Source organism: Dermochelys coriacea, chromosome 16 (assembly GCF_009764565.3).
Source record: "Dermochelys coriacea isolate rDerCor1 chromosome 16, rDerCor1.pri.v4, whole genome shotgun sequence".
Taxonomy (NCBI): domain Eukaryota; kingdom Metazoa; phylum Chordata; order Testudines; family Dermochelyidae; genus Dermochelys; species Dermochelys coriacea.
In genome coordinates, this window is record NC_050083.1 from 16,440,592 (window position 1) to 16,457,082 (window position 16,491).

A 16,491-nucleotide genomic window follows, 5' to 3' on the forward strand; every position below is an offset into this window, starting at 1 on the left:
GGGATTAAAATTAGTCTCAGAAACAAAGCACATTTAAGTTTTAGCTGTTTGCGTACAAGTCAAGCGAGCAACTGGATAATTCAATTTTTGTTCATTTCCTAAATTATTTCATCCTCAGATATCAAATAATTTTTCACATTGTTTTTAAAATCCATACCATTGCACCAACAGTTAAGTAGCTAAAGTAATAAAATCAAGATTCATTGAGGAATTCTTGTACAGATTCAGTAAAATGAGTAATTGAGTGTTCTCCTCTCCTGTTGTATGATTCTTATTCATGGTTGTGTTTATGAGCATTAGAAAGTAACAAGGATAATTTATTTCTCTTTTTCTTTGTGGAAATATATAGTTAATTATTTTTATGCTGGTCAGAGCAGTTTTTGAATGTTAAACTTGTATTGAGATATGTAACACTCAATAAAAGAAAGTCAAGATTCTGTTTCTGCTGTTTTTCTGCCATTTACATCCTATAGGAAAAATTCACCCCAGTGCAGAGGGTCCCAACAAGGCTTCCCACACCACTTGACCCTCACAGTAAGGGATTAAAGTGTGGTAGGCTTTGGATAAATCCTGTTTTGGAGATGAAGTTTATACCCATACAAGTAGTTGATCTGTGCAAAAATAATATGATCTCTCCGACAGGATCAAACAGTCCAAGTTGGTTCATGCATTTAAAAGTGTTAATTTTTATGCTCAAAGTACTTTAACTGCACCATTGAGATTCATGCTTGAAGAGCAAGTTTAAAAAAAAAAAAAAGTTGCATTTGTGCTCTTTCAGATTTTCATTCTGATTCCAATTGTTGTAAGAGCACAGGTCAGCTTCTGAAACATCTTTTTGCTAATCTGTAATTAAGAATGGCTGTCCCACTGCATTTGAGAAGTTGTTCTCTGGGTCTATTGGTCCTTCAGTGCATACAATTCCCTACGCTGGTACATTCCTATGTAAAAAGTCCCAAAGTGGAATTTGTTATGTAATCACAACCTTAATCATAGTAAAACTAGCTGGCAAGATTCTAACACAAGTCAGACCTTTAAGATGATTCTAACTGGGTCAATCTGCAGTAGATTTTAAATGTGTTCCAATAACTAGACACTTTTCTGTTGTCTTTGGGGGACTTCAAACACACTCAACTTCTCTTTGGGAACTTCAGGTATGGCATCTGAAGCTGACATCTGGAATAAAGTCACAACGGTAAATGCTTTCTTTCTGGAAAGGATAGCTTATTATACCACTGTGATGTTCAGCTATAATTGGTGCTTATAGAACAGTGGTTCTCAAACTTTTTTTTTTTTTTTTTTTTTTTTACTGGTGACCCCTTTCAGACAGCAAGCCTCTGAGTGCAACCCTCCCTTGTACATTAAAAACACTTCTTTTTATATTTAACACTATTATAAATGCTGGAGGTGACGTGGGGTTTGGGATGGAGGATTACAGCTTGTGACCCCCCATGTAATAACCTCTTGACCCCCTGAGGGGTCACGATCCCAAGTTTGAGAACCCCTGTTGTAGAAGATGAACAGCAGCATTCTGATGATAGTTCTACCCTCCAGACCAGCAAGCAGTACTACATAAAAGACAAGTCAAATATTCAGACTACTTGCAGGTATCTCTGGGTTTGTAGATATGCTTGGATACCATAAGTACTAGGTCTGGCACAGAATTAACACTGAAAACTACATGTGCTGTTAAAATTTCTGGATTATACATAGCTATAACAACATCAAAGCTATTTTGCAAAGAGGAAAAAATTGCTCATGCTATCTATAAAAATGGGTTATAGAAATATAAAGGACCCCATCAGAAGGGCAGGACATTTATCTGTTTTGTAACATACCCAATACTATTAAACACTTGGATCTCTAAAAGTGCTTTAATGCTATGAAAAGCGCTTTAATGCTAATCTTGTTCCCGCACAGCTCATGTTTAGTCAGTATAGGTTACCAGCACAGATCCTTCACCCTGAGGGCACAGCTTGCAAAGAGCTCAACACAGAGTAGTGCAAAACAATACGTTTTTATTTGTTCACAGTTAAACACAAGCAACTGCCTTGACATTTTAGAACATTCTAATAAGGACAGCAAAACCTCCTTTTGGTTTAAAGTTCTCTTTAGCTTAGATTGTACCATTTTTCCTTGTATTTCATATTTATGGCATTTAATGTGGATTGTTTAACATGCTTATAAAGAGCGAGGCAGGGAACAGATTAACTTTTGACAAAGACAGTGTTTTTAGATTTAACTAAAAGCAGTCAGTTAAAAAATATCTGTCTCCACTTCACTGATGGGATCCCTTTAAACAAAATGCAAGTTGCTACATAAAGTAGATCCATAATTTTAGAGATTTACAAAAACAATGGCAAAATTTGTTCCTCCATAATCTTTGTGGTCCATAGATAAACCTTCTAAAGTGGTTTCTGATTCCATCCCAGTGCTAACATCCTTTTAAAAGAGAAAAGGCCACCTACTGATGAGCTCTGATTAGCTCCAGAGCATTTTTGCTACTAACAACAACAAAAGACCCTCCACTAAAAGAAGCGAGTCACCATGTGGCAGGATAGTCTGTTGGGAATTGCCAAACTGTAGGGATGGTCTAACTGATTCCCGTGACAGAACTGTACCCAATAGCTGAGCTAGCCCTTTTAGGGGCAATGTGCAAACTGTTCACTTCTGGGTGAGTGGGATATGAAGCCTTTGAGTCTTCACTCATTTACTATTGCAACTACCACCAAGTCTTAGAAAACCTACAGACGTGTCAACGAAACCAGTCAATGTCATTTGTTAAGTGACACTATTTCCTATTCTGTGCATGGTCAAGCTTTGAAAAAAAAAAAAAAAAAAGGACTGGCTGACAGGCAGAAATGTATACAGACCATAGGTGTTATGGGAGAGGTGGAATGGAAGGTATTGTCTGGTTGGGCAATGGGGGCGGGGGGGGAAGGAGGGTGAGAAGACTGGAAATCACAGCAGCTCTGTTTGTCAGGTTAGCAGAATGCCAGCCTGCTTTGATCAATTCTGTCCCTATTTAGATTAGGTCAAGCTAGAAAAACAGAGTACAAGTGTAGTTACCTTTCAGAAGATTCTCACCATCACCTATGTAGACTGTTTAGGGGAAAAAAGACTACATCTGTAAAAGTAGGAACAAAATGAACACTGGTGCAGCATGGCTCTGAAGCCTGAAAAGGTTATATTACAGACTAAGTAATCCTGGACCCAGACGTATCAGAGTCTCACATAAATGAACTTCTCTCTCTTTCCTAATAATGGATCTCTGTTCTGACAAGAAGGAAACCAGAGTTTGATGACTGACATAAATCCTGATCCCAAAGTCCTTCAGCATGAAAGGCTCCCCATTGACTTCAATGGGAATAATAAAGATGGGAAGGCTGCAGGTTTGGGTCCTGTATATAATTTTGAGCTACATACACTGGCCCAACAGTTAGTTGCTCGGGAAATTGGAGTGGAGGGGGAAGGAGAGAGAGAGAGAAAAGGAGAAAACTAGGTAGCCACAAATTGGACTGCCATGACCTCTGTATCCCAGAGAGCAATAGCACTGTGGGGAGGACTTCCTTTGGGAGTGAATCCAATGATTCTTGAATCAAGCTTGGAATCTTATAAACTACTCCTGGGAAGAAGAATGTTTGAGATTTTTCAACCCAGAATGAGGTCTTGGTCAGCCTGGACAAAGACCACAATGAAAAGAGTCCAGGCATCACAATAGTCTCCCAGCAAAGAGAAACATTTGCAGAATCTTCTTCAAAATGCTCACTTGGAAGTTTTGGTGAACCCGCTACTTTATACAAAATCTCTACATACTGTCCTTGTCTGGATCTCCCTGCACTCAGTATTCAGTTCTCATCACCTCCACTCACGCAACAATTTAAGGTCAGACAAGTACCAGTTTGTCAAACAAACAATGAACATCCCCCTTACCCACCCAAGAAAAAAAAATCAGAAGCAATAGTGTTTTAACAAGACCTCAACAAATAGTTTGGAGTTCCTTGGGGTGGGACAACATTTATTCACATGTAATTTTCCAGGAAATGTTAAGGACAAAAGAAAAAATGATTATGAATTGGGGTGAATGCAACATCAGTTTGCAGATATGTGTTGTTCTTTAACCATTTAGTCACTTGACCGTAGTCCAATCTAATAAAGACCAAAGTTGGGGGAAAACAAAGAGGCAAAATAAAGACCTTCAGATGAATGCACTAGAAACTCTGGTTTTGCTTCTTTACAGAACATAATAACCAAAGTCACCTGCAAGGGTAACACAATTAACTGTTCTAAATTGGAAGCTTGCCGAGATATTTCAGCTAAGCAAAGTACTAAGCATTCATAGGTAAAAAGAAAAGGAGTACTTGTGGCACCTTAGAGACTAACAAATTTATTTGAGCATAAGCTTTCATAAGCTACCGCTCATTCACGAAAGCTTATGCTCAAATAAATTTGTTAGTCTCTACGGTGCCATTCATAGGTAGATTCACAAAGGTTAATTTGGCCTCATATTGCACTCAAGTTCATAGGATGCAACTACTCATTGGGAAGGGGAGAAGGGAAAAAAACACTTACAAATGCCAACAGTTGCCCCTTCAAATTAGTACACACTGCTAATGATGGGATTTGAGAGAGGAGAAGCAAAAGAAAATTAGGTTGGGCATTACCATTCCAGACCCTAAATCCATTTTGTATTCATTCAGCAGTCATCTTATGTAGAAAGACATCAGTCCTGTTTCCACTCCACGAGCTAGCTGCTCATACCAATGAAACATAAAAGCTTTTAATTAAACTTGCATTCACGCCTCCTGTTCTATGCCAAGAATATGAAAATAACACTGATTTACTATCTTCCTTTTTAACTGTGGTCATGATGAGTTTCATTGTAGTCCATGATATGAAGCTGTCCAACACTGCTTTCCTGGTTCATGGGCGAGGGGCTGGGGTTGTCAGGACTTGAAGGAGCCTTTGCCTCCACCATGCTTGGATCTTTACATAGTTCACTCTTTAGAGTTTCAGAAAGACTGTTGATGGTTATACCTTCCTCATCACACTGGCTCTCACTCTTGTTGCGGAATAATTCACGCACCTTCATTCCAAGAAAGCTCTTGGAGCTGGGGAGTGAGCCTACAGTTAGTGGGACACTAGTGGAAGGCTCCAGCAACATGGATGCTTCCCAGCGACTGCTGCACTGACCCATTCTCTGGTTCTGGGATTTTTCTGGGGTGGACAGCTCACTACTGCTGCTACCGCCTTTACTGCTACTACTACCCCGGGTGCTCGGAGGTTTGGTCTCTCCATTTCTACCAATTGCTTCTTCACTGTATCCTGCCACAGAGTCTGCAAATCCTTCATTACTACAATCCAACCTGTTTTGGAATGAGACAGAGAAAGAGTCAAAGTGATGGTAGCAAAGGTACACCATGAAGAGATTAAACTTGCTGGAGAAGAAGGCAGTTTACTTTGATTAGTTTCTATCTCTACCATTGCAGATGGGCTAAAACATACCCTCACCAGTTTCTCCTTTCAATCAATCCTGCAGCAAAGCATAAACCATTGAACATACTACAACCAGAAAGATAACCAACATCGCAGATTTAGTGGTGGATGTAGGTCCAGGACTGGCAGAGATCCAAAGGGTAGGATGTACCTGCATCCTCACTGCTTTAGGAAAGGAATGGGGCTATAGTTCCCATTTGAATTTGTAGATCTATCCTTTGCCTGCTGCAGGCCTGAACAATAGCTGCTCTCACTATATCAATTGTTTTTTGTAGCCATTCTGAAATTACTACAGGGCTAGGAGCAGGAAGCATTTCATGAGTGGGAAGGATTTATTTAAATCATATATAGGTGGATGCTAATTAGCAGAACAGACAAATTCCTAAGAGGGCAAAGGTAACTGTTGAGTATAATCAAAGTTATTATTTCCTCCCCCAGTGGAGAATTCCTTTTTAAACTCAGATAAAAGTCTCAAGACTTCAATGAAAACAATAGAGAGTTTTTCTTTGACTTCGAGATAGCTTCAATTCAAATGTGCTACGTTTGCATAAAAGGGATGCCTCTGACATATCGTACTCAAGCCATTCATGCCCAACAAGTTTTGGTTGATGATGATGGTAAATCCAGATAAGTTGTGAGAAACAATGCCTCAACTGACAATGTTTCAGACCAGAAAAGATGGTCAATTCCTGAGACTTTTGTAGTCATAAAGAGGGTTCAGCAATTTTCATGCTAAATGCAGCAGTTTGGATTAGATCTCAACATCCAAATTTGGATATAGCAATCCTAAAGGTCCCTATTTGATGCAACAGGAACAAAAAGTGCCAATGGAGTAAACTATTTCCCTTGAGAACACCCCATTTAAATAGAAGGTATTGTCTACACTGCCTACACTAGTTCCTACCAGTCAGTCAGCTAATTGTTACAAAGGGTAGAGCTGCCCAATCAGACAAGCTAAACTAGATTCATTATGCAGCAATTAGAATAGTTAAGAAAATTCTCTTTGGTTGAAGATTAAAATGATAGGTCCTGGATGTGAGCTACTGGAACTCAAATTCTTCAGAGAGAAAATAAAGAGAGCGTTTTACTCGAATGGGTTTCAGGTGTAGCTAGTTTGCATAGTATTGTAGTTACTAAAGAGCTCCTTTACAGTTTATTCTCAACTCTGTTACTGACTCACGGGGTTACTTGGACAAGCCACTCATCTCAGTTTCACCACCTGTAAGAATGAGAAAAACTGATGCTTCACAAAGGTGAGTAAAGTACTTGGATACTTAAGGATGGCAGACACTGAATGCTAAACATTACTAAGGGAGGTTTACCTCAAGCAGCTTGCAAGTCACTCACCAAGTTTTGTAATATTGTCCTTACCTTTCTTCTGCTGCTTCAGCTGCTTCTGTTTTTTCATCATCAAGTTTTTTCAATAGGCTATCCTTCTCCGATCGGCCATACAGATCTAAAATCTCCAGCTCAAATGCTTGTGTAATTCTTTTCTGGGCTTTGTATCTGCTCTCTACCGCTTGCAACTGGCCTCTGAACATACAAAGAACACATTACTACCAATTTAAATTTCTCAAAGTATAACCCATCTGCCAATACATTTTTTGAACTTTATTTATAACATAATATATTTTATTGCACCAACTTCTATTGGTGAAAGAGACTAGCTTTTTTCTAAGCTTACACATGCTTCTTCAGGTCCTGAAGAAGAGCTCCGTGTAAGCTTGTCTCTTGCACCAATAGAAGTTGGTCCAATAAAACATATTACTTCACCCACCTTATTTCTCTAATATCCTGGGACCTACAGCTACATCAACATGGCAAACAACTTTATCTATAATGTAAGTTAGTATTAGTTACTGAAGTTGAAATCCCAACCTTGCTTGGATTTTGACATCCTCCAGATATTTCTTTTGCTCCAGTAACAGGTGATCTTTCTTAGAAAGCTGAGACTCCAGTTCAACTATCCGCTTTTGGGAGGCATCAAGCCTCTGGCTTTGCTGTTGAACACAGAATTTTGCTTTCTCCAGTTCTTTCCGAAAAGCAGCCTGCATCATTTCCACTTCCTGAAAAAGAGGGGTATTCTGTGTTATTGAGCAATATACCAGTTAGTGTCGCACAAGTAAAAGGTTTCAGAGTAGCAGCCGTGTTAGTCTGTATTCACAAAAAGAAAAAGGAGTACTTGTGGCACCTTAGAGACTAACAAATTTATTAGAGCATAAGCTTTCGTGAGCTACAGCTCACTTCATCGGATGCATTTGGTGGAAAAAACAGAGGAGAGATTTATATACACACACAGAGAACATGAACCCATTGTTTCATGTTCTCTGTGTGCGTATATAAATCTCCCCTCTGTTTTTTCCACCAAATGCATCCGATGAAGTGAGCTGTAGCTCACGAAAGCTTATGCTCTAATAAATTTGTTAGTCTCTAAGGTGCCACAAGTACTCCTTTTCTTTTTACAAGTAAAAGGCTAAACTTTGGTCAGATATAGTAAAATATCTACAACAGTAGACCCATCCCATGCCCTTTTGCTTTGAAGAGTCTAAATCTGTTTTCTCAGGATTTCACTGGGGAAGAAAGGTTTTAAATAGAGCTTTAATAGGGACAGGATTCCTATATGTTTGTAGTATTTATACGTGTGCATACAGTTACAGATATCATAATTTCTATGCAAGATGAAACAAAGCAAGGTGTCCAAAAAGAGATGCAGAATTGGAGAACTTGTGAATGCATCAGGGATACTAAATTACCATGAATATAGCTCCACATGACCAGAATTTATTAGCACATCAGTGTTCCTTTCTTAAGCCCTTTCCAATAGGGGTAAGGCTGGTCAGTCTTGTATCAGATTAGAATGGATAATTTTCAATTTCTTTGAAATGTGGCCCTCAAAGTGCCAAAAAGGGCACTTTTTTGACTTTACAGTTCACTTTTACTGGTTGCTGTCTCTCATGTAAAAGCAGGTACATTGTGCTGTAAATGCCACTTGCCCTATTGGTACAAAAATGTTTCCCTGAGCAGGGGTAATAAAATCATATGGTCCTTAGAAATATTACAAAAAAAAGAAGCAAGGAGCACGAGATAAGCACTTTTGGTGACAAATGTTGAAGTGACATGGCACTACTTCTGCATGCTGAGACCTACTGTATTAACACTAAGCGCATTCCCATGCAATATCTCAAGGAGCAGATTCTCTTTTTATCTTCACCTAGAAAATTATATTCGATATGGATTTCTGCTCCAGGGTGATAGAAATGTAAGTTTCCAAGGTCACTGAACCTATTAAGGGTTGGCAATTTTCCAGGAAAAGCTAGTTTATGCCAGGACACTGGTAAATACCAGGTTAAACCCAGTTTAAACTGAGAAAAATAACTGCATCCACATCCAGTAAGTTCAGCAAGCAGAGAACAAATCTTTTCAACCTTTGGATACACCCATTCAAAACTGAGGAACAAGCTCAGTCTATCTACTATATCAAAGTTGGTCTTTTGCTGCATGGCCAAATGGACTGGTAATGTGCAACTCTCATGCTTCTGATTGCTCAATGCTTCAAGCCTACAACTCTGCATTACTGTCGTTTTCATATAATGTTTTCGACTTTTATTTATATAATACTGAAAACTGAAATGAGTCATGACATGAATAACTTCCTTGAGAAAATACCAAGCCAAAATGTACAGTCATTCCAATGTTCAGTATAATTACATATATTAGTATTACGTCCACTGCACTTTTACTTTTTATTTGTGCAATTCTAAATTGATCTATGCATCTACTGCATTATGTAACAATCTGAATGTATAACTAAACCTAAGTGTAATGTGGTCTGCATTAAACAAACAATTTTTAAAATAGAAAATGCCTTCAACTGCGATGAACTAGTTTTTCCTGGTGCAGTAAAAACCATTATTTACCTAGAAAAAACTATGCCATCCAAGAAGCTATTTGAAGACAGACTGGATAGCCTGGGATGACTAATACAAAAGCTCTCACTGAAAGATAAATCACAGTAGTATATTCCTTCATTTGCTTTGAAACTGGATGCAAACATCTATGTCTGTTTGTTTGCTGATTTACAGAGAGTTTCCTTCTTCACTGAAAAGCCACTACTGAACTTGATGATGATCCTAAGGCAAATCTTTCCAGAAAAGCCTTGCCTGTGACCCACATACTGTACCTTCGTTGTGTCTGCATGCTTGTGCTGCAGCTGTTCCAAGTACAGCTCATTGACCTCCCCAAGAACCAGAAGTTGCCTATTCAAGAACTCCATCTGTTGCTGGACTGACTCGCTGTTGGAAAGCTTTAAAAAAAAAAAAGAAGAGTCCGCAGTGAACAATTTAATCTAAGTGTCACACCTGACCTGCACTACAGTTGGGGGGTATTTTTTACTGAAAAGAAAAAGGAAAATCAAACCATGGTGCCTAGGGAAAGTAGCAGACAATTATGACAAGTGAATGGATGTTACTCAAAGTTGCTTCTGGTAAATTGAGACATCCCATGAGACAAATGCAGCATTTAGTTAACTTAACCCCTCAATTTGCTTCAAATAAGGTAACAGCTTCTCCATTTATATGTGAAGTCCCTTTAGCTTCTGACAGGGGCTCTTTAACATACAGAAAGCTTTAATCCAAGCACATTATTAATTACTCCTGGGAGAATTCTGTGCCACTGCGCATGCGCAGAATTTATGTCCCTCACAGATTTCTTTACTTCCCCACAGTAAAATGACTTTCTGATGGGAAAGCATAGGGAAGCCACAAGAGCAGTCATGAGACCCTCCCCAACAATATGTTTTGGGTGCCCAGGGCGGCCAGCAGAGAGGTAAGTCACTGTGGGGCAGAGGGCAGGACTGGGGAAGACCTGACTGGTGGCTCCTACCCTGCGCTAGCCTCAGCTGCTAGTCCTGGCTGGGCTGGGGAGGATGGGATTTCCTTTTCCCCTGCATGGCATCCCAGGTTGGGTCAGACCGACCCCCACATTTCTTCCCCAGTTGCAGGAAGCTCTGCAAACTCCTCCTCCCACCCTCCGCTTCCTAAAGCCATTGCTCCTCAGCTGCAGGGGGAGGAATCCCTGTACAGGGAGCTGTTCCCCAATCCGCCCAACCCACGTGCATCCAGATCCCCTCATACTCAGACCCTCCTGCCAAGCCTCACCCACCCGCACTCAGAACCCGCCTGCTGAGCCCCACGCCCCCTGAACCTGGACCACCCTGACAAGCCACCCACCACCAGATTCCCACTGCATCGATGCCCAACCAGCTGCACCTGGACCCCCACTCTCCCAGCATCTGGACCCCCACTGAGTCATCCCCCCTAGATCCCCCCCGCTGAGCCCAAACCACCTTCACCTGGACCCCCCTGCAGAGTCCCATTACTGTTGCAGCCAGAATCCCACCTCCAACAAGCCCCTGTGCATCCAGATCATCCCCACAGCCAGATACCACACCGAGTCACCCACACCCAGATTGCCCCACACAGAACCCTCTCAACCCATACTTGGATCTCCCCACCTTTAAGCCCCTCCACACTTGGATCCTTCCTGCCCACACCTGGCATGGATGGGCAGGGCCCTGGGGTGTTTCTGGGACAGGCCTGGTCCTTGCGCTGTGTCAGGGTTGGATGCGGCCTCACCGCTGAGTCTATGTCCTGGCGGGGGGAGGGGAAGGGGGACAAAGAAGAGCTGCACAGTGATCTCCCACCTCTGTGCAGCCAGTGGCCTGTGCTTCCCAATGCCAAGCTGGAGCCTCCATATTTATTTGACAAATAAAATTTGCAGAATTTTTAAATACCGTGTGCAGAATTTTTATATTTTTGGCACAGAATGCCCTCAGGAGTAATATTGCTCAATCTGTGAAATTCCAAATGTGGGCCAGAGACCCAAAATGAGGAGCAAGATTTCAGAAGTATCAGGACCACACAAATTTAATTTCTTCAGCATAACATTTTTCATACTCTTTCTGTTCTCACTCATTTACAATCAATACCATGGAACTCGGTGTGGTATGAGGAGCAGCTTACCCGAAGTAATAGAGGCCTTATGAGGAACGAAGAGAAATTTGAAAATGGGTACTAGCAAAAAAGGACATAACAAAAGGGCCATAAGGGGAATCTTACCTTCTGAGAAACTTGGCTGAGAAGCAACTCTGTGTGACACACCTTATTGTTGGCTTTCTTTAATTCTACCCTCAAATCTGCAATCATATTTCTACAGTCCTTCAGCTTGGTCTGTTTAAATAGAGAGCAAGAGGCTTAAGTTTCTGAAACTGTACCACAAACCTAGCAAAATACATATTTGGCAGGAAGGCCAGCATTCCCCGACCCAGCATAATCAGCAGTTACAGACTAAACACTAAAAATGATCATCTACAGACAAGTGAGAGACACGCAATTTGCCATTTCAAAGCAAAATAAAACAAAGCCACAAAGAATGGAATCACATTAGTTAGATGAATTTTTAACTGCATGTTATCTTATATGGATTGAAGTGAGAGGTTTAATATACTTAAGAGCCAGATAATTAGGGGGGTTATTTTTAAAGCTACGTTATCTATTCACTATAGCTTTTCCATGCTATGTTTCATACCTGCAATTCCTGGCTCTGGTTGTAGAATTCTTCCCTGTCATGTTGCAGCTGTCGGATCTGGGTGTGAAGCTGAGCCACTATATTATCATGCTCTTCCTGAAACTGGTGGTACCTGGCGTGCTCTTTCTGCAGACTAAGCTTCAAGGACTGGATATCTTTCTCCTGTAGTTTCAGCTGATCTTTCTGTCCGGAACCATATATCAAAAGTCAGATGACCAAATTTGCTATTTCAACTAGTACATCAGAGACCACTGCCTCAAGTCAACCACCAAATAAAGGATCAAAACCAAAACCCACTAATAGCACTGTCTTCAAACTTGGCTATGTTACAGCACTTTAGTATGTTTCTCATATAAAAAGTTGATTAAAAAAATGGTTAAAGGTGTCAGGCTGAACATACTGGAAACTGAAGTTACATCCATGAAATATGGTCAACAGTTATGTATGTTCCTCCACATCATCCCATGCTCCAGTGGTGACCTAAAGGGACAGCCTCAGGGAAGAGAAGGTAGTTCCATTTCCAATAATGACTTAGTTCTTAGCCTCTTTGCTGTGACTGCAATAAAGATCCCAATTTACATGGCAGCTTTTATAACATGGACTTAAGAATTCAAACAAGATTAAAGTTATTTCACATAGACTCCACACAACTAAGTTTCCATCACTAATTAGGGCCAGATTCAGAGACTCTGAAAGAGAGAACACACTTGAAATACTTAGCTTTCTGTCAGCATTCTTCCTCCTCAAATGGAAAGTATGTACTTCTTCAGGAAACTTAAGGTTACTAGCCTATTGCTAAGACTGCCCAAATGTTAAGCAAGCACAACATTAACTGTTAAATCACAACGTCTTTCTAAGCTAAGTTTGGCAGTTATTTAAGCCAGCTGGCTTCTTCATGTATGTGTTCAGTTCAATGCCCTTTATTGTAAATTTCCAGTTTCAACTAATCACACTGCATCAAAATTATCCACAATCCATTCCACAAAAACTGGAGTGTTCAAGAAAACAAGAAAAACTTCAAAAATAAATACTTTAAAAGATTTCAAAGTTCTATGATACTATAGTAGATGTTGTCTGGGGCAGGTATTCATAGATTTGATAGTGATGTATTGGTAGCACTTCCTGGCATGCACAACTCTTAAATCCTTGCTTACCATGGCAGCATTATGTTCCTCCAGCGCTGTTGCTTTGATCACTTTCCGCAAGAGTCGCCGGTTCCGAAGGGCATGTTGTTGCCTTTTGAAGCGCTCATACAATAACTGGTTGTGTAGCAAAAGCAGCTGGTTACGCAGGGTGTGAATCTCATCTGAAGGGGGAGAACCTAGACAGAGTTAAATGACAGAGCAGAGGTTACTGCTAAATATATTTGATTCTATTACATACATTCAAACTTGCATCCTCTTTCAGGCCCATTCTACTTTTCCAGGGTTATTTTTTAAACTTCAAAACTGAATGGAAAAAATTAGGAATTTAAATAAAGGTATCAATAGTTAGCACAAAACTTTACATGTTCAAAACTTTATACAGTCTTGAATCTTCATCATACCCACAGTTCATAGGTACCAATTTATTATCTATATTTTACAGGTGGGTGTAAAGTTTTCTTGAATGTTTAAATGGCTTAGATACTTTAGAAAGCGTGAGTGAGATTATGTCTATGTAAAAAACTGACGGCACCAGCTCAGAGCCTGGGTCAACTGACTTGGACTTACAGGGCTCAGGCTGCCAGGCTAAAAATAGCAGTACAGACATTCCCCCTCAGGCTGGAGCCTGGGGTCTAAGACCCTCCCCCCCTTGACAAATTTCAGAGCCAGGCTCTAGCCTGTCTATACTGCTATTTTTAACCCTGCAGCCAAGCCAACTGACCTGGATTCTGAGACTGGGCTCCACATTTTTTTCTTTGCCGTGTAGACCTAGCCTAAGCTACCCAAGTTCCACTGACTTCCAGTGCTACCTAAGACACTTTTGAAAATTTTACCCACAGAATCTGAAAGAACTAATTTGCACAAAGTTACACAGCAAATCAGTGACAGAACCAGAATTAGAATTTAGGACCTTCCAATTTCTAAGCCTGTGGCTCATTCCTCCAACCTATACAGCCTTCATAATTATATTTTAAAAAACAAACAAAACAAACAAACAAAACAAACAAAAAAACCCACACACCACCATTTGAAGCCTGAAACTGAAATCTGTTTCCCTACCAACGTTTTCTCCTACATTACATGTTTTTGTCACTCATAAACAGGTTGCTCATGAGTGCTATGCTTGTGGCCTACATGATTATTTCTAGGAACGCGTATTGAGAAATTGTAGGACATGGCTTTTACTGCACCATCTAAAAGTGATAAGATTGAGATTAGCCTCAAGCCATCTAAAAATGTCAGTTTTAACAGGTTTCAGAATAGCAGCCGTGTTAGTCTGTATTCGCAAAAAGAAAAGGAGTACTTGTGGCACCTTAGAGGCTAACAAATTTATTTGAGCGTAAGTTTTCGTGAGCTACAGCTCACTTCAGCTGTAGCTCACGAAAGCTTATGCTCAAATAAATTTGTTAGTCTCTAAGGTGCCACAAGTACTCCTTTTCTTTTTGTCAGTTTTAAATATTTCAGGAGAGGATGTCTTCCAAAAAGCCATGGGAAAGATTTTAAGACAGGCCACTTTCACACTCCTCTGTTATTTCACCATCCTACCTTAGTAGGACAGATTTATCTAAAGGCATTCCTAAGCACAGGCAACACTGAAAAGTTTTCTAACAGTGTACAGAGTAGATTTTTGATTGACAAAACTGTGCTTAAGTCAATGATGACTTAAGTGGAGCTTCCAGATGGCTCAGGTGAAGAAAGAGGTGGGACATATTTGAATTAAGGGAACCAGACCAATGTGTCCAAAAATGACTTCTGTTCTAAAACCCTTCTGCCTCATAGTTATATTGATTTTTCAACTGGCTCATTTTTTAAAATCTCCCCAGAGGAGTAAATATCACCAACATGGAAGTAAAAAGGAAGCCTAAGATGACAAAACTGTGAGATATATGTTAAAATGGTGAGGAAAGATTTCAGTTTTAGGCTCTCTGAGTTATGATCAGCTGGGGGTGGAGCGGGGGGAATATTTAAGTAGGTCTTTAAACCAGGTGGAATTCAGCTTTAAAACTGAAGGGCCATTCACCTGAGTAGTATTTGTTTCTGCATAGGTAGCCATAAAAACAAACCCATAAGAGAGAGTCAGCGTCCCTTTGAAGAAGGCCAATACATGCAACTGCAGATTTGATAATGGGCATGAGTACCACTGCAATCTATCTAATGGAAAAAAAAGCACATAGCAATATTTTTGGTTCTGCAGGAAAGGCAACCACCACTTTCCAAAGAAAAAGAAACTTGTAATGTTGAAACACAAAGGTGCATCATTTGCTAAGCAGATAAACTACATCCTAATGACCCAAAAAGAAAAGGAGTATTTGGGGCACCTTAGAGACTAACAAAGTTATTTGAGCATAAGCTTTCGTGAGCTACAGCTCACTTCATCAGATGCTCACGAAATGAAATGTGGCATCGGTGCCACAAATACTCCTTTTCTTTTTGCGAATACAGACTAACACGGCTGCTACTCTGAAACCTATCTTAATGACGGTCACCATCCAACTGCAGCAGGTGAAAAGAAAGAAGCCAAATACGCAGTCCATCATTTAAGTAAACCAAGTAGAAAATACAAAGAAATGTATTTTTACTGATTACGGACTACATTTATGGTCCTAAATCAAGAAAAACTTGTTTACCTCCAAAGTGAGTCCAGTCAGCAGATTTGCTTGGCAGAGGCAATCTGAAAATAAAAACACAGTATTAACAGTTTACAGTTACAGACCGATAAGTCTAACGTCAGTACTGGGCAAATTAGTTGAAACAACAGTAAAGAACAAATTGTTGCGCAAAAGTCAACATGGTTTCTGTAAAGGGAGATCATGCCTTACTAATCTATTAGAGTTCTTTGAGGGGGTCAACAAACATGTGGACAGGGGGATCCAGTGGACACAGCGTACTTAGATTTCCAGAAAGCCTTTGACAAGGTCCCGCACCAAAGGCTCTATGTAAATTAAGTTGTCATGGGATAAGAGGGAAGATCCTTTCATGGACTGAGAACTGGTTAAAAGACAGGGAACAAAGGGTAGGAATAAATGGTAAATTTTCAGAATGGAGAGGGGTAACTAGTGGTGTTCCCCCAGGGTCAGTCCTAGGACCAATCCTATTCAACATATTCATAAATGATCTTGAGAAAGGGGAAAACATTGAGGTGGCAAAGAGGTAAACAGTGAGGTGGCAAAGTTTGCAGACGATATTAAACTGCTCAAGATAGTTAAGACCAAAAGCAGACTATGAAGAACTTCAAAAAGATCTCACAAAACTAAGTGATTGGGCAACA

The 16,491-nt window shown here is 40.2% G+C and overlaps 1 protein-coding gene across 11 annotated transcripts in view; it reads right to left on the bottom strand.

Annotated features, from left to right (window-relative positions):
• Window positions 1-1,995: 1,995 nt before the first annotated feature.
• The window catches only part of TSC1 (TSC complex subunit 1), a 64,749-nt gene continuing 50,253 nt past the window's right edge, over window positions 1,996-16,491 (bottom strand). For 10 of the 11 annotated variants that reach the window (XM_038374421.2, XM_043498799.1, XM_043498795.1 and 7 more), the window contains 8 exons: window positions 15,851-15,894; window positions 13,233-13,399; window positions 12,079-12,261; window positions 11,610-11,720; window positions 9,674-9,796; window positions 7,372-7,559; window positions 6,865-7,026; window positions 1,996-5,363 (listed from right to left, as the gene is read on the bottom strand). In XM_038374421.2, the coding sequence (XP_038230349.1) occupies window positions 4,853-5,363; window positions 6,865-7,026; window positions 7,372-7,559; window positions 9,674-9,796; window positions 11,610-11,720; window positions 12,079-12,261; window positions 13,233-13,399; window positions 15,851-15,894 (1,489 nt within the window). In that variant the 3' untranslated portion in view covers window positions 1,996-4,852. Of the gene's footprint in view, window positions 5,364-6,681; window positions 6,713-6,864; window positions 7,027-7,371; window positions 7,560-9,673; window positions 9,797-11,609; window positions 11,721-12,078; window positions 12,262-13,232; window positions 13,400-15,850; window positions 15,895-16,491 lie in introns of all 11 variants that reach the window. The other variant, XM_043498801.1, reaches the window with a different exon arrangement.